General features: G+C 40.9%; 3 protein-coding genes across 5 annotated transcripts in view; 1 reads left to right on the forward strand and 2 right to left on the reverse strand.

Annotated features, from left to right (window-relative positions):
• prodhb (proline dehydrogenase (oxidase) 1b) overlaps positions 1–15,046 on the reverse strand; it is a 47,424-nt gene extending 32,378 nt beyond the window's left edge. The window contains exons 1-9 of the mRNA XM_084055153.1: positions 14,628–15,046; positions 12,789–12,997; positions 8,697–8,731; positions 8,436–8,585; positions 7,620–7,684; positions 7,341–7,457; positions 7,142–7,215; positions 5,478–5,559; positions 3,464–3,556 (exon numbers count right to left, since the gene is read on the reverse strand). Coding sequence (XP_083911279.1) covers positions 3,464–3,556; positions 5,478–5,559; positions 7,142–7,215; positions 7,341–7,457; positions 7,620–7,684; positions 8,436–8,585; positions 8,697–8,731; positions 12,789–12,997; positions 14,628–14,951 — 1,149 coding nt within the window. The 5' untranslated portion in view covers positions 14,952–15,046. The remainder of the gene's footprint in view (positions 1–3,463; positions 3,557–5,477; positions 5,560–7,141; positions 7,216–7,340; positions 7,458–7,619; positions 7,685–8,435; positions 8,586–8,696; positions 8,732–12,788; positions 12,998–14,627) is intronic.
• cabp7a (calcium binding protein 7a) overlaps positions 1–18,554 on the reverse strand; it is a 688,996-nt gene that overhangs the window by 479,830 nt on the left and 190,612 nt on the right. The gene's annotated exons all lie outside the window — the stretch shown is intronic.
• scarf2 (scavenger receptor class F, member 2) overlaps positions 16,829–18,554 on the forward strand; it is a 32,046-nt gene continuing 30,320 nt past the window's right edge. For both annotated transcript variants that reach the window (XM_084054577.1, XM_084054578.1), the window contains exon 1: positions 16,829–17,618. In XM_084054577.1, coding sequence (XP_083910703.1) covers positions 17,509–17,618 — 110 coding nt within the window. In that variant the 5' untranslated portion in view covers positions 16,829–17,508. The remainder of the gene's footprint in view (positions 17,619–18,554) is intronic.

Here is an 18,554-nt window from a genome sequence, read left to right on the forward strand (position 1 = left end):
TTTCATGAGCATCTACCATATGGCCGAGTTTCGTAAAAAGCGTATGCACGGTTAAGCAAGAACTGGCAAAAACAAGTATTTTTCAAACTGCTCAAAATTGCGGAAAATCTAAGGCCGGAGCTTAATGGTCAAATCGATACGTGTGTTCCTCATGAGTCAAGGCACATGTGTAAGCAAGTTTCACGACTTTCGGCCAAACGAGGCATGACTTATGCCTGTTTAAAGTTTGCCTTTTCAAAAAATTGCTATAGGGCCCCCTTTTGGCCAATTGGAGTAAGATTGGTTTCAGTGATATTTGGAATGACCCTGTACATTTCTGCAAAGTGTCAAAGAAATGTGAGTCTGCATGTATGTTTTAGGCACAGATGAATAATTTTCATAAAACTGTAATAGTTAAAATCTATCTCCTCCTGGGATTTTTGAGCAATCTGCACGAAACGTTTAACACTTGAACTTTGGACCTCTGCCTACAAAAATTTCCAACGGATTTTCCATAAGTGAAAAAATGCAGAAGTTAGGAGCCAATGACTGTTTTTCATATAATTCAAAATGGTGGGCGATCTAAAGGTCAGAGGTCAAAAGTCAGACCACGAAAGTTGTCGGGCATGAAGAGACGCATGTGTGTATCGAAGTTTCATGGTTGTAGGTCAAACAGGGCATGAGTTTTACCTGTTCAAAGTTGGCACTTTCAATTGAGTGCTATAGCGCCACCCTTTGACGCATGACTGTGAGATTAATTTCTTGACAGTTTTTCATGACAAACTACCATATGGCCGAGTTTCGTAAAAAGCGACAGCACGGTTAAGCCAGAACTAAGATTAGCCTTGGAGGGAGAGGGAGCGAAAAACAATTATCAATATAGCTGCAAGCAGCGATAATATGGGGCCAGGAGAGAGAAATGATAATTCCTTTAACAGGTCAGTTCATGAAAGTCCTTGCGGTCTTGTTTCCAATGAGTGCCTGTGAGCAATTAGGGGTTAAGAGTCTTGCTCAGGGACAAATTTCATTTCATCGACACATTTGCTGACCTGGCCTGGAATCGTACCTGGGGCAACCAGAGTCTCTGGCTCCCTAGGCGGGCTCACTAACCACTCAGCTATGGCCACCCCTCAGAGAGAGAGAGAGAGAGAGAGAGAGAGAGAGAGAGAGAGAGAGAGAGAGAGAGAGAGAGAGAGAGAGAGAGAGAGAGAGAGAGAGAGAGAGAGAGAGAGAGAGAGAGAGAGAGAGAGAGAGAGAGAGAGAGAGAGAGAGAGAGAGAGAGAGAGAGAGAGAGAGAGAGAGAGAGAGAGAGAGAGAGAGAGAGATACGGAATAGATTGAAGAGACCTAGAGAGAGACAAATGGAATAGATTGAAGAGAGAGAGACATGGAAACGGAATAGATTGAAGAGAAAGACATGGAAATGGAATAGATTGAAGAGAGAGAGAGAGCGCCATGGAAACGGAATAGATTGAGTCATGTTTTTTGCATTTCAACTTAAATGAGTCTGCATCAAGTGAGGCTTGAATCGGCAACCTTACGGTCATGAAGCACTCTTAGGTAGCTGCAACACTACCTATAGTGCTATATCTTTGTCCAGGCTGATATTGTCTGTTGAGGATCACAAACTCTTGCCTTCTGTCATGACCCAAGCCCCTGTTTCACTAACACTAAGATCACTCGTTCACAAACCATTTACCAATGAAGAAATTGTACATCTCCTCAGAACCAAAATTAGTGAAAGTAGCTGATCTACAAGCTCACAAACCATTAAAAGTTGTCAGATTGTACATTGGCTATTTTCACAATGAAGTATGTTATACATTGAAAAAACATACTCTCATTGCTATCTGAAAAGTTGTGAGATTGTAGATCAGCTGTATGTAAAAAACACTCAATTAAGTATTTCATGTTATCTTTAACAATTGCAGATGTATTCATTGATAGTCATGTTGTGTGAAATGCAACTCAGACGAAGTCTGCACCAAGTGAGGCTTGAACTGGTGACCTTCAGGTTGTGGGGCACACATTTAAGCGAGAAGCCACCAACAGACAAGAACCTGTGAAAGGAGATCACAATGATGATACAGTTTCACGCAAATAGCTGAAAAATCCTGGGTTTAAGTGTTTTTCAAACTGCTCAAGATTGCGGACAATCTAAGGGCGGTGCTTACTGGTCAACGTGATAGATGTGTTCCTCATTAGTCAAGGCACATGTGTAAGCAGGTCTAATGGCTTTCGGCCAAACGAGGCATGACTTTTGCCTGTTTAAAGTTTCAATTTTCAAAAAATTGCTATAGCGCCCCCGTTTGACCAATTGGAGTAAGATTGGTTTCAGTGATATTTGGAATGGCCCTTTACATTTCTGCAAAGTTTCAAAGAATGGTAAGTCTGCATGTATGTGTTAGGGGCAGATGAATAATTGTCATAAAACTGCAATATTCATTGGCTCATTAAAGCTTAATTTTTTCACTTATGGAAGATATTTTGCAAACGTTTTTTGGTATAGGTCCAAAGTTCATGTGTAAAAAGTTTCGTGCAGATTACTCAAAAATCCCAGGAGGAGATAGGTTTTAACTGTTTTTCATATAATTCCAAATGGTGGGAGATCTAAAGGTCAGAGGTCAAAAGTCAGAGTGTGAAAGTTGTTCAGCATGAGGAGACGCATGTGTGCATCGAAGTTTCATGGCTGTAGGTCAAACACGGCATGAGTTGTACCTGTTCAAAGTTGGCATTTTTCAATTGAGTGCTATAGCGCCACCTTTTGACGAAAGATTGTGAGAATTATTTCTTGATCGTTTTTCATGACCATCTATCATATGGCCGAGTTTCATAAAAAGCGACTGCACGGTTCAGCCAGAACTGCCAAAAGTGGCAGAAGAAGAAACGGAATAATGCGAATAACAATATGGGTCCATGCTGGAAGCCTGGCCCCATAATTACAATTACAAATAAAAAAGACAAAATAAAAGACTTGAGCTCAGATTCACAGCTTTTTCTTCTAAGAACTGTCTTTTGTTCTTTGACTCATGTTGCTACTTAACTAGTAACCGGACGGGGACACACACATTGGGGAATGAATGACAATAAAAGCGAAATAGTGGCCAAATTGTTATTTTAACTATCAGCCCAGAATTTCCATATCAGTGCATCGTCCCTAATTTTGTCCATAACACTCAGCCCAATGGTACATTCATGCAAATCGTCTCTGTCGGGTGGAAACCTCATAAGTCCAAAACTGTTACTTTTCAGGATTCAAATTCAAAAGCATCAAAAGTAGCAGATCTACAAGCTCGAAACGCGTCGCTTCGCGCCGCGTTTCGAGCTTGTGGATCTGCTACTTTTGATGCTTTTGTGTGACGCTCTAGTTTGATCACGTAGGGCGTAAATTTACGAAAAAAACACAAAACGTTTGAATCTGGAGATGAGATGTTTCTGCCCGACAACAAGGAAATACAACATAACCCTAATGTGCGTGTGGTTACCTTGGCCAGGACGTCCATCCTCTGTAGCATCCGCTTCATCTGCTTCTCCTCCTCGATGGTGAACGTCTCCAACAGAGGCTCCAGCTCGCCTGCCTGCATGGACAGAATAACCCCCAAAACACCAGATGATCACCAGCCCTTCTTAGTTATTATTCTATCGATTACTTTTTCAATTAACCTATTCAATCCGGGAACGCATCTCTGTCATTTTAGATTTCTTTGGCTAGTCAAAAATAGCAGATCTACAAGCTCCTAGCGCGGCACCGAGTGCCGGGCTAGGAGCTTGTAGATCTGCTTTCACGAAAAAACGTGAAAATGTGTGCAAATCTTTGAATATATGTTTTTTAAAGCGGACATTTATAACTCAAATCTTTGCTTCTGGGGGTCGCTGGAACTAAATATTTTGAGATGGGGGTCCGTGGCCAAATACATATCATTTTGGGGGTTACATGAAAAGGTTTGAGAACCACTGCTATAGCAACATATATACATATTTTTTTAAACGGTTAGGATTTAGAAGACATTTGTAGAATATATATTCAAATATTTGCAGATTTTTCAAAAGTAGATCTACAAGCTCATAGCGCGGAGCTTGTATATTTTTGAATAGCCAAAGAAATCTAAAATGCATTCCAGGATTGAATGGGTTCATCAAATAATAGAGAAGCATGATTTATAGCCTAGATAGATAGATAGATAGATAGATAGATAGATAGATAGATAAATAGATATAGATAGCAAAAAATCGAAGATCTACAAGTTCACAACGCAAGGCAAAAAGCCTTGCGAAATTGTACATCTGCTATTTTCGCCATTTTTTGTAAATCGTTTCTTTAATAAATGAGTTATAATCTACCAAATCGATTGGTTCCATTAACTGTTGCTCCTCTAATGATAAGCAGCCCCACATCACACCGCTTTGAAGAAACCTGCCAAATCCCTTCAAACAGCTTACTATAGGCCCATTAAGACTGACTGACAGACTGCCATTGATAACATCATCATTGTAATTACCATAATCCTTTATTTTAGTCTTTTTTTGTTTTACGTTTCAGAGTTTTGGGGTGCTGCTGCTGTGTTAACGGCTTTGAGTGGAGTTAGATCCAGTTATAATCCAGTGGTTCTCAAAATGGGGTCCAGGGACCCCCAGGGGTCCTCGGGGGGGGGGTTCCAGGGGGTCCCCAGCAAAATGTGGCTGTTCAAAAATAGCAGATATGCAAGCTCACAGCGCGTCACTTCGTGCCCCGCTGCTAGCTTGTACATCACACACACACACACACACACACACACACACACACACACACAAACTAAAATAACCAATTTGCGTAAAAGTACCTTAAGTACTTAAAAGTAACTAAAGTACTTAAAAGTAACTAAAGTGACTAAAAGTTACTAAAATTAGTACAAACATTTAAAAGTACGTATGAGTAAAAAAAACATCCTAAAAGTGAATAAATTGAGTAAAATACTTAAAAGTAATTAAAATGAGTACAAATACTTAAAAGTAATTAAAATTAGTCAAAGTAAAAGATACTTAAAAGTGATTAAAGTAGGTAAAAACTACTCTAAGTTCATAAAATCATAAAGAATTCTTCAAAGTAACTAAATAAACCTAAATTGCACACATACTGTAGGCCTATGAACCATTACATACATTCTAACATTTCAAATGGTCATAACTCAGTGACCATTGCTCTAATCAACGCAAATAGAGTAGTACCGCCTGAATACCAGCACCCACACATCAAATACGGTAGTACCGCCTGAATACCAGCACCCACACATCAATACCGCTGGGTGACCTACCTTCAAGTGGCGCTGTTTAGCAGCCTTGAAAAGAATGGACAGGGATTTAACATTGTTCCTCTAGTTCATATATAGCTCAACGAAATGAACTCATCAAAGGCACCGCTCACTTCACACTGGGCGTGATTTTTAATATTTTTTTGTAAAAAAGTTTGAGAACTACTGTTGTAATCTGCTTGCTGTTACTCTGGTACTTTGTTCCGCTGACCTGCACGTTTGGGACGACCAGCAGGTCCGATATCTTTGTTCTCTCGTCTATCAAGCGATTCCAGTCCAGCATGTCAATGGTGCTGTGGGACAGAGGACAGAACAGAGTGTTTTTAAAAAGTGTTCTCGGTTGCATTGAAGAAAAGAAAAAAAAACATTAAAAAAAAGAAAACATTTTGATTTATCCTTTATGTAGCCAGGAATCACTGAGATACAATATCTCTTCTTCCAGCAATACCTGGTCAAACATTGAAGCAAACTTGATTGTTGTTGTGTTTTATGACAGGGAATTATTTAAACAAAGGGAAAACAGAGGTTTGAGTCTGTTATTAAGAGGGAAGCCGTCATTGTAGAGATGAGATGTTTTTCTTTTCTTTTTTTCACATCAAGTACAAGTTATTATTATTACTGCAATCAGCAATTCTGTTTGAACGGCTACTCATGAGAGTGCAAGTTTCCTGCTCGAGACATTGCCACTAGAAAAGCATTATAGAAATCACCGTCATATCGTAGAACACAGAGTCACATTTGTAATAATTTGTTTAAGCATTGCAGCATTATGCAGCGGGATATAAATTCAGAGAACTGACAGCAGTGAAGTTATGACTAATCTGGTGTGGCCTCCTTATCTATACATCAATATTAACACACAGACATTAATTGCCTGGCTGTGTGTATGGAAATGCGAAATCACCGAACATTACTTTAGGATACATATTTAAAAGGATGATTCAAATCCATGCATTAGTTCAACAATACAATTTCCATGCAATAAACAAGTATAATAGCAACTAAACTTTTAATGTTTGCCGAGAACTCTCTCAAAAAGCATGTTCTCACCTCACCCCCTGTATGTCTCGTGTTTGTTCCCATCAAAGCAGTTCTATACAAGTTTTCAAGTTTGGCACAGTGTGGGCTCTTGTTGGCCGCGAGCAGTATTTCCTCTGTGCTTTCAATCAATTTGCCATTAATCTCCCTCCTCTGTCACAACAGCGCAAGAAACCAAAATCAACAAAACTCTGGACACAGAAAGACATTAATCATTTAACCCTGGCATCCTTATTCTAGGGGAGAACGTTCACCGGAAGTAACAGATCTACAAGCCCACAACGTGTCGCATTGCGACGTGTGAGCTGGTAGATTGGCTGTTTTCGGCGACCAAGTACAGAGCCGACCCCGGACGTTTAAGTATTATACTAGGTAAGAGGGTTTACATGTACTAGAAGTTCTAGAGTTCCTCACACCTTCCTCACATCCGACCCATATGGCTGAGTCATAGTGTTGGGGGCTTTGTTTATGGTTATGTCTGAGTCATAATGACATGCCTATAGATGGCCGTATTGGGTTTGTTTATGGTTATGTCAGAGTGACGTGGCCGTGGTCCACCAGCCAACCGGCCCTGCCAGTAGCCAATTTGAATGTAACAATATCCCTAACCTTAACAATCTGTAACATAAACCATTTGATTAATAGAGTTTGTTGGGGGCTGGGAGTAAGTGCTGCCTGCAAGACCAAACATCGGGGCAAGAAAATCCTTTAAGTACTTAAACCCTCTATACTCTGTACTTGATGTGATTGACATCATTTTGTAATTATAACCAACCCTGCCCGATCAAACTGAGGTTGGATGGAATCACGTATAGTAGGAATACAGTATATTCTTACCCTGAGGATCCATGTTTTTCTCTGGCAAACCAGCTCCCGAAGTCACCTTTAGCCCCCAGCCTGGTCAGAAATTCCTAGATGGATACAGACATGCTGTAAAACATTTTTTTCTTTCAAACCCTGATTATGATGATGGTGATGATTAACATAGATATGTAATCAAATATCAGCAACACGACAGCAGGGGATGGAGGTCCACCTGCATTTGATCCACTTCCAGTTTCTGCTCCAAGGCCTCCAGTCCTTCTTTCCCCTGTTGTGCAGCCAGGAAGTTGAAAAAGTTCCGCCATTTCACCAGAACCTCAGAGAACTGCAACTGAATTGTAGGATAGAGTTGGGGAACAGAGAAAGGGAGGGAGAGAGAGAGAGAGAGAGAGAGAGAGAGACGGACAGAGGACAAACTTGAAAGCCCGCCCGTCCAAACTCCATCAGCTAAATTGGTGGGCCGCCGAACCTTTGTTCAACCCTCGCCGCCTACCAGGAACTGAGGTCGTCCCAGAGCAGTCATTTTGATCGCAGAGAAGCCGTCGGTGGCGCCTCCACCTGGGGGGTCAGATATACTTAGTGTTCAAATCAATCAAACCATGTCCAGCTATCCATATCACACAATGACATGCTCATGAACAGCTCAGAGGGTTGTGCCACTAATGATTTCTTTTTAAAAGGCTGGATAATGAAAATTAACCACAGTCACATCACAGTAGTTCGAGGGATATCATTCTGGGGCTGGCCGATATGGATATTATATCGGCGTCAGTGTGCTGTGTTGTGGACAGTGTTCATTTTGGCAGCGAAATTTGATTTAGGCCTCGTTTAAATGGTAACGATCAGAATAGAAAACGACAAAGTGCCGTTGCGTTCTCACTTCTTATTCGGAGACGTAACGGTGATTGAAAACGCTGTAGTGGGCATGCCAGGTGGCTAGGTGGCGGTGACGCGCTGCCAGACCAGTCAAGCACGCATAGAACCACTCCCGTTCTACTTCCAAGTTCCTATCACAGCTGTTTGTTTACATCGAGCACGTGGCGTGTGGCGTGAGCATGCTGAAAATAGCCGATCTACAAGCTCAGCTGTCTTTTAGTTCGACTGAATCTCTTCTCCACTAGTCCCCCTTTTAAATTATTTGTTGACGAAATTGTCAATATATTCAGTCTTAGTTTCGGTCATCATTGCTTAGTTTTTATTTCGTTTTTGTCAGTTTAAAAAGGTAGTCGAAGAACATTTTTAGGCATAGTTTTAGTCGACAAAATTAACACTGTGTTGTGGACATGGTTTACACATTCCGCTGGCTCACCCGATGCTTTGATGCACTTGAGAAAGGTCTCCATGTGCTGGTCACACTTGGCCTCGTCGGCGTAGAAATACGTCCGCGCTCCGGACACTCCTTCGCGGCGGTCCCCGAACCTCTTATGCGCCTTGTACTTCTTTTCTCTGTGGTCCACACCTGGAGGGAGCCGCAAAAAAAAAAAAATCACACCCCTCATTATCGTGACGCCCTAGTTAACTCGACAAGCCGGCCTGCAGCACAAATGAGAATGGAACGTTCTGAACTTACCGGTGTTCTCCTTTTCCACGGCAGAAACGCAGGAGCTGTGTAATACGTGTAAATGAGAGGGAACAGAACGGGACAAAATCAAATCAGTTGACGTTTGGGATATTAGGTTGCGTCGTAATTACAGCCAGTGTCTGGCACACTCTAGACCCAGTGATTCTCAACCTTTTTAATTTAAAGGAGACACAGTTTGAAATGCAATAGGCCACGGGCACCCATTTAATACGATTATTTTTTCTCTGGGACCCCAATCTACACTGTAAAATCCTCATGGGTTTAACTCTGAGAGTGTACAAATGGAACCAAATTTGACGCAAATGGAGCCATTTGCATTCATTTGGTTCCGTTTGTACACTCTTGGAGTTAGAGACCGATATGGGACCATTTGGTATCAATCATTTAGCTGGGGACCCCCTGGAACCCTCTAAAGCACTGTTTCCCAAACAGTGGGTCAGACTCGGAACCCATTTTTTGTGGGTCGGGAATTATATTAAAAAATATATATATATTTCAAAAGATTTTAAAAGGTTTAAAACAAAAAAAAAGTCTTGAGCTAAAAAGTTTGGGAACCACTGCTCTAAAGGGTCTGTGGGGGTCCCTGGAACCTATGTTGAGAACCACTGCCCTAGACTTTATTTTATTTCTTCATGAACCCTCCTGACCTCGACGGTGGCAGCTTGTCGAGGCTGGCCATCATGCTGACACACAGGTGACTGCAGCTGTACACCTGTCAGGTATTGCACTGCCCTCAGGGCACTAATACCACATTACACTGGACCTATTCCCCACCATGACATACAGGGCTTGAGCAGCTCATGACCAGGTGTCCGTTTCCGGAAGCCTCCTGCCCCTGGGCTTCACTCATTGTGGACAACAGTATGTTTAGAACAACTAATACATGTCACTTTTTATGGCTTATATAAAAGAAACTAGCTTCTTTTAGCATGATAAAAAGATCACAGAAGCGACATCATTATGACAAATAATCAGTCACACCTTTGCGCCATCAACCACAAATTACAACAGCTGCTCCCGTGCACGTCAGCAGCTGTTGTCATTCACCTAAAACGGTCGGGTCTTACAGCGGGCTCATTCTCGGGTGCTTCACTAAAGGACACGCACACAGACAGCAGGCAGGATACGAGCACCCCTCAATTGACTCATTAAAGGGGCGTACCTTAGCCTATATTAAATACTAATATAAATATAAATATAAAGAGTAGGGCTACTATATTAATATATTTCCCCTAGATATTTGCTGGGGCCCCTCCTACCAGCCATTCCCAACAAAGGGGAGGGCCAAGATCGAATTTCCTTTCCTTTCCTTTCCTTTCCTTTCCTTTCCTTTCCTTTCTTGATTCAACAATTTCCTTTCCTTTCAACCATTTCTTCTTTCCTTCTCTCTGAATTACGATAGAGAGATAGATGCCATTTGTTCTTATGTATTCTAGTCACCTTACAGTAACATGAGTGCATTCATTTATAAATAGCCTCCTGCCTGCCCAGTGGGAACAGTACCTGCATTGTTAATACCATCTTCCCATTCCAATTCCCATACCCCCCCCCCCCCTCTCTCTCTCTCTCTCTCTCTCTCTCGCTCTCCCTGCAGCTAGCCGCTGACTAATGTTTTTGTTATCTTGACAGAGCATTGGAATGCCTGTAAAGCAATGCTGTCTAGCATCAAGCTAGCTTAACCAGCCTTGTCCTCCTGCCTCACGGCCCAAAAGGTCTGTGTTTGCCAAACAAAGGCCCAGCTGGCTGAAGTTTGATATGTCTTTTAATGGTATAAAGCTCGACATCCCCCAGACAGAGTGTATTCAGGCTGTGCTCTGTGATATACTATACGACTAGAGAAAAAGCTATTAAAGAAATAAAGTCAATGCTGGGCTAAACTACAAGCATTAAGGACCAAAAGAGTCACGGCCCAAAACATTGTCTGCGCGCTTTAGAATCTCAATAAGATGTGATAAGAAGAAGAAAAAAGAAAAGAGCGTGGCTATCATTCAGAGTCAACAGACCGTGTCGCCTGACATTGAAACGTATCGCTTAACAGCCGGCTTTTTCAAGCCTTCTCGTTTCACAGCTGACCTCTATAAAGCAATGCCATATTGTGCGAGGAAGGAGGATTTTGTGTAGTCATCTGATATGTATTTAGGTACAGTAAGACAAGCCGTCTAATGTCTTATGTCTGAGGGAGATAAAGTTGTCAGGATATTTTTGCATACTTAACAGTTAATTAAGATGACAAAGCCGAACAATGTGTGTGGTCATATCTTGAACCATAAATAGTTAATTTAGACGTTTGTCACCCAGTCCTGTCAGTAAGTGCATAATAATACTGTATATGCCCAGGGTTCGACTTGTAAAAAAAACTAAGGGTGGGGTATTTTCTTAACCACTTAGCTTACGCCCTTATACTTTTTTGTATGATAAATAGTGAAAATAGCCAAACTACAAGCTCACAACCCGTAGTGGGCTTGTAGATTGGTTATTTTTTTTTAATTAAAACCTTTTTCCCAAAATGTGACAAATGTGCCCAAAATAACACGTTTTTTTTTTTATCAAATTGTTAAATTGTAATATCAAACATCAAACATATCAGACAGCATACATTTCCCAAATGGACATTGAAAAAGTCTGACCAGAAGCAGAGATGAATCATATCCCCACCAGCCATAAAAAATAATGACCTGAGGAGGGATATCAAAAGCTTGGATTCTGCCTGGCCCAGCAAATCCAACCCTGCATATAGCCTACCTCCGAATTATATAATGGGTCAACACTTTATCTCAATCATTAATCAAGTGTAAACTACACGGTGCGTTTACAGCTTGTATGACTTTGTCGACAGCACATTTCATCCATGCTTCCGTCAGATCACACGTCACACTGTCTGTGCCTTTCTGCTGCTCATGTGACAGAATTCCTGAACAGCGAGAGTTCATCAACGGCCAGCCAATCAGGGCAGGGGGGCCTTGACCGAGCCGACCAATTGAGCTTGGAGACAGTCTTTACATCCTGGTAGCCTATTCCCACCCAGACCAGAATCAATCATAATGAGGAAAGTGATGTGTGTGGAAATGTGCTTTGGCTGAATGTGATCATAAAATAAAGTTCAAGTTATGGCTCTTTTTTTTTTTTTTTTTTACTAAGAAGTGTATTCCAGAACTTTCCAACCTGAAACTTTCCAGAACCAGTTTGTGTTTCCATTATAAGCAGAACCAGGGAGGTACTTCATTTAAATTAGCTTTTTTGAAAACATTTGAAAGTGCAGGTTCTGAGTTCTGGGCTCCCAAAAGCTCAGTGTTATCTAGTACTACCTCTTGAGCAGGGCCGAAATGAGTTTCTGAGAACCTTATTTGAAACCGAGCCGTAGCATTTGGAAAGACGCTTGGAACAGAGCGAATAGTCTCAGGTTACGTTAATTAGTTGACCCTAACAGGTGACTCTTCCCACAGGGTTTGACCACTTAAAAGTTGAAGTGGTTAAACCCTACATATATACTTCATTGACTGGATTCCCCTAGGTGTCGATACTTGGTCCTCTCCTTTTTTCATTCTACACCAAATATCTTTGCCGAAAACCTACAAAGCTCGCAATGCATCAGAACATTCCGTGTTGTGAGCTTGTCTGCTATTGTCGCTGAATGTTTGCCAATTTTGGCCCAATGTTTGCCTATCACGACGACATGCCCAGAATAGAGTTTGTGTGGTTAACCCATTAAGAGGCTGATTCGTACTAATGTCTTCTAAATCCTAACAGTTTTCTTTAAAACGTATGTTTCTATTTACGTGGTTCTCAAACTTTTTCATGTCAAGGACCCCCAAAATGATATGTACTTGGCCGCCGACCCCCATCTCAAAATATTGTGTTCCAGGGACCCCCCAGAAGCAAAGATTTGAGTTACAAATGTTCGCTTTAAAATAATATAAATATATTAATTTGCACACATTTTCTCGATTTTTCAAAAATAGCAGATCTACAAGCTCATAGTGCGGCACTCGGTGCCGCGCTATGAGCTTGTATATCTGCTATTTTTGAATAGCCAAAGTGTAAAATCATGCTTTTTAGCTCAAACACCTACAACTTACTTACTCCATCTCTTTCTTTTCGGCCTCTTCCTGACTGATGTCCTCCTCGACGCTGTAGTCAAGGACAGAGCCCACTCCAAAGGCCTGGTTCTTCTGCAGCAGGGGCCTGATGGCCTTGTGGTCCTCTCCGGCCACAAACTGACCATAGAAGGTCATCTTCATGAACTTTTCAAAGCCCTTCTGGCCCAGCAGCTTCTTGCTCAGATCCATTATCTGTGGAACAATATCATATCATGTGATTTGATACTGTACTATGCCTAATCTTAGATCTGTAATTCATAACAAGAGTTTTTTTTTAGGTCCGGGGACCCCCAGGGGTCCTTGGGGGGGGGTTCCACCCAGCTAAATTACTTAATTTAGCATCAAAAATCACTTCAACCCTATATACTGTACAGTCTATCCGCTATTTGAAAATAGCAGATCTGCTAGCTCGCGTCATACCTTGCAGTGATGTGTTGTGAGCTTGTAGATCTGCTATTTTTTAACTTTATTTTCTCTTTCTCCTTTTGCCTATAATGACATGCGCAAAATAGGGACACCAGGTTGAAAGTGCCTGGAACGCATCTGTGTCACTTTAGATGTATTTGGCTATTCGGAAATAGCAGATATACAAGCTCATAGCGCGGCACCGAGTGCCGCGCAATGAGCTTGTAGATCTGCTATTTTTGAAAAATCTTGAAAACATTTTTTAGGATTTAGAAAACATTTTTAAGAATCGCCTCAGGTCTTAATGGGTTAATGGGCAGGTGTGTCACCTTGTGCTGTAGTAGTATACAGTATGTTGTAAACAAATGATTTGGTGACCTATCCACTGATTTCAAACTGTACTGCATAGACTTAACAGTCACAGCATGGCCCCGGGCATCACATGGTGAGTTTGCAGTGTCACTGCCAAAAGGGCACAATGCCAGTGGTTCCCCAAGAGGTATAATTCCACTCCTGAAGTCTGTAACATGAAACGTTTGTGTGGTAAACACATGGGCTGGGCTGTGATACTGTAACTGTCCGCACAGGCTCAATTCTACTGCAATTGTTTACAAAATGTGCATCATTTTTGCATCATGTCTCATGAATAAAGCTAGCTGGCACAGGTCCACCCTATGGGATTTGATGCATTCAGTTCAAACTAGGCTGTGTGACACTACATGTGCTAATTGTAGCCTATTTGTGTGATCCAAATAAAAACAGAATTGTGCTATTAACCTTATTAACTATAAGCATTGTAATATTATTATAAGGCATCCAAGGCATCCACACAAATTGACAGCATTAGGCTACTGTACGCTAATGGCCAACTGCAGTGGTGGGGAAAAAAGTACTCAAATGTTTTACTGAAGTAAAACATTTGAGTACTGCAATGCAGAAATACTCTGTTACAAGTAAAAGTCTGGTATTCAAAATGTACTTGAGTAAAAGTATTGGCATCAAAATGTACTTAGAGTACCACAAGTAAAAGTACTCATTATGCAGAATGTCAGTGTTCAAAATGTATACAAATCTTTTGAAAATAGCAGATGTACAATTAAGCTTGTAGATCTGCTATTTTCAAATAGCCGCAGTATATAGGGATAAAGTGGTTAATTCATGTTTTGTAATCGGCCTAATAATAAAAATCTACAAAGTAACTCGTTTTCAAATAATTGTAGTGGACTAAAACGTACAATATTTGCCTTTGAGATGTAGTGGAGTAAGTAGAAGTAAAAATGATTGAAAATTGGAAGTACTTAAGTACAGTACTTGAGTAAATGTACTTAGTTACTTTACACCACTGTAATATTATTAGGACAGCATTTAGGCTACTGTATAGGTGCTCTCATGGCCATAACACTGTAGGCTACAGTACCTCCTTGTTCTTATCAACCAGTAAGTCAAAGGAGCAGAGTTTGAAAACCACCAAACTTCTGAGGAGCTCTAGTGAGTCTTTGCTCTTGTAAGCCTCCTGGGTCTGCCCAAAGTCTATGGAGATCTCATTATGAGCGCTGGGTCCAGAGCTCTGTGACCGGGCCACGTCCCTCTGGTGCTGGACTGTGTCCTCCTCCTGCTCCGTCTGGGTGGAGGTGACAGTGGACCGGAATCGTCCGAAATGTAATGTTTTCAAGCGAATGTCCGCCCCCGCCGCCCGTGCCAGGGCAGGCACGGAATGTCTAAAAGAAGTAATATACGACATGATATATGAGTCAAGTTGCGAATGAGTCTCCCGGTAGATTCAACTCACTATCTATGCAACTACTGTAGCCGACAGACCATCACCTCGTTCACCCGAGCGCTTGTTCAGTCAGTGCGCTCTGACCGGTGACCGGAAAACTCGCCCCAAAACACACTCGCCCCCATTTTCTTCCGTGAACTGCTCGCCCCCAGCGGTTCTTGTATTCTTGTATTCATTTTACTGAGGTTAGGAGGTTTAAGGTTAGGCATAGTTTTACTGAGGTTGAGATTAGGAATAAAGTTAGGTTTTGGCTGTGGTTACGTTTGGGAATATTTTATACTAGGCATATGAAGTTACGTTTAGAAATACCAGTGGCCACCGTTCCGTTCCGCGGTGGCCGGATTTTCCCCGGGGCGACTGTGTTTTGGGGCGAGCGTTTTGGTATTGGAAAATAGCTCTACAAGCTCATAACGCGTCCCCGAGCGACGCGTTGCGAGCTTGTTGTACACCGGCTATTTTCGGGTGCGTCACTTCGTGTGTGTACACAACAACAGCTGACCGGTTGACCACATTGCCTGGAATGGATGATAGGCAAATTACGCACCGTTTGGGTGGATTTTCTGTGACGCAGTTATAAATGTTCATGGAGTGTAATTAAATACGTCCTGCCCCGCCCACCAGAACAGAACTGGACCAAGGGTTTTGAAGCAGTGTGATTATCATCGAGAAAATGAAATAAAAAAGAAGAAAAATAAAGAAAATGTGAATCTTTGGTTTATAATGTAGGCCTATCTGTAGGCACGTATACACATCATAGCCTATATGCAGCTTTCACTGATCAATTTTGGTCTACTTATAGTCCACCGTACACCTTGTGCATCTACTGTTATAATTATAGGCTACTTATAGTTGTAGTTATAGATATAATTACATATATATATATATATAGTGATAGTTCGCGTTACTTCGTTACTTGCAGTAGGCTATATCTCATATAGCTGGAGACTACCAATGGGCAGTTCTCACATGCAAACAGACGGTGGAGCCATTGTTCCACATATATTATTATACTCTGCTGCGTTACATACAACCCCCCTGCACAGGAGATAAGACAAATGAAAAATAACGCAAAAAAAGAGAAATAATACATTTTGTTTTGATCTAATCATTATAAATGTTGTATAAGGCAAACACACGTCTGATTGTTAATGAACGAATAATTCTAGCATGTTTATTATTTTTGCTGTATGGTGGTGGTGGTGGTGATGATGATGATGATGATGATGATGATGATGACTTCATTATATTGAAGTAATAGTTTTAATCTCAGATGTGAATTGGCCATTATAGACTATGAGACAATGACTAGTTGACTGCAGTGACATAAAGTTATTTTAACAAGACATGGTCTCCTGTTGCCAATTCTGTAACTAAGTAACTATGTGCATTTACTCAAGTACTGTACTTGAGTACAATTTGTATGTCTTTTTTACTTTGCTGGAGTATTTCCAATTAAAAAAAAAATATATACTTTTACTCCACTACATCACAGAGGCAAATATTGTACTTTTACTCCACTACAATTATTTGAAAACTTTAGCTGCTAGTTACTTTGCACAGTTTGCAGATATATTATAAAACATACATTAACCACTTTAGCCCTATTTTATATATAGGCTATTTTCCAAACATTTTTGTACTTTTACTTTTGGTACTTTAAGTGTATTTTGATGCCAATGCTTGTGTACATTTATTCAAGTAACATTTTGAACACAGGCCTTTGACTTGTAACAGAGTGCGGTCTTGATACTTTTACTTAAGTAAAATATCTGTGTACTTTCTTCCACCACTAGCCTGTTGCACAGTCTCAGTCTCCTATGTAAATGTGGTGGCGCACACATGGCGCACAAAGCTCACTCTGACTGACTGTGGCCAAGCCAAGGATAGAGTAACAAATCAGGAATTTCCCTCCTGCCACTCCTGAAGAGCAGCAAGAGAGGACAAAAGTAACGGATTAAACACTTCTCTTTGGAGAGTTACAGGAAAAGAAACTAAAGATCTGCCTCATTGTTGTCCACTTACAGCCATTACTTGGCCCACACGGCGAAGACATTAATGACAATAGAGGCTGTTTTCTTTTACATAACGGGATGTTTGTTGGACCGTTGATCGGCTTCGCACAATGATGAGATCTTGTTGTTTGAGAGATGTTCATGGAAATAATGGCACACCGGGGGAAAGCCATCTTTCGAGAATACCGTGATCGCAACTTTTAAGTTGGGAAAACTTTTTTTTTTTTTTGTGTTTTTTTTTCTTGGGATTGCTGTCGCCACACTTTTTCAAATGTTGGTTTCGTCGATGGCGTAGATGGACGATCAAGCCCTTCCATCCCTTTGTTGGATGATCGTTTAATGTCTATAAAAGTGATCAAAGTGCAGTGATCGCTGTTGGATTATATCCTATATTGATGAAACACGTTGGGGTGGACGCACTAGATAGTGAAAACACCTTTTGGAGAGGAGGAGAAATAATGTGGAGCTAAACAGGCGTCTTGAAGGATGCTGCTGCTTCTTGTACAATGGAATTGAAAAACTGTGTCGCTGTTGTTGCCGTTGTTTGTCTGTTTGTTTGCTCCAGTTTCTGTCAAGAGATCAACCCTAAGGGCAGGAATGTATGCAAAACACCAGGGTAAGCATCATCCGCATCCCTACCAGCATGTTATTGGCCTAGTTATCAATAATAGAATAGCGGATCTCTCGCAAAAAAAGAAAATAACTTTGTTGTGTTGTGCGTTTCATGGAAACACTTCACCTAGAGCTGCTTGGAGCAGCCTTCAACCTCTGCTTTCCTCCAGTGATGGAAGATGTACTCACACATGTTTTACCTAAGTAAAAGTATCAATACTGCAATGTAGAAATACTCTGTTACAAGGAGAAGTCCCCTATTAAAAATGTACTTGAGTATAAAAGTACAAAAGTATCGGCATGGAATGATACTTATACATTAAAAGTACTCACTGTGAAAAATGTCCCATTTCACAAGTTCAAAATGTATTAAGATTGAATATTTAGGAAATAGCTGATCTACAACAGTGTGAGCTTGTAGATACTTTTAAATGGCCGAAATAATACTAAAACTAAGTGGTTAGTGTACGTTTTGTGATAATCAAAATATTCAAAGTAACTAGAGTTTTCATGCAATTTTAGTGCAGTAAAAGTACAATATTTTCCTCTGAGATGTATAGTAGAAGTAAAAGTATTGAAATTTGTAAATACTGAAGAAAGTATAACAACACCTCAAAATTGTACTTCAGTAAGTACTTGAGTACATGTACTTAGTTACTTTACATCACTGCTTTCCTGCTTTCCTCAATACATCACTTTAGATTAGGCCACTTGTTAAGAAGTGTTACATAATGTTAAACTATTGTCAAAGCTTTCAATAACTAGTTCAAGTCGTAGTAGTGGGGAGGACGGGTCCATTGAAGAAAGCAGCGGTCCAGATGTGTCGTTTACATCTGGATCTCACTAGGTTTATATTAGTCTGAAGGGGGCGCTGCTAATGATCTACACAGCACTCGTGGCATTTGCTGATGAGCCTAAATAACGTTGTGGTTTAAATATT

The sequence above is a fragment of the Gymnoscopelus microlampas genome, assembly GCF_963454915.1.
Source record: "Gymnoscopelus microlampas genome assembly, chromosome: 4".
In the NCBI taxonomy this organism is placed as follows: Eukaryota; Metazoa; Chordata; class Actinopteri; order Myctophiformes; family Myctophidae; genus Gymnoscopelus; species Gymnoscopelus microlampas.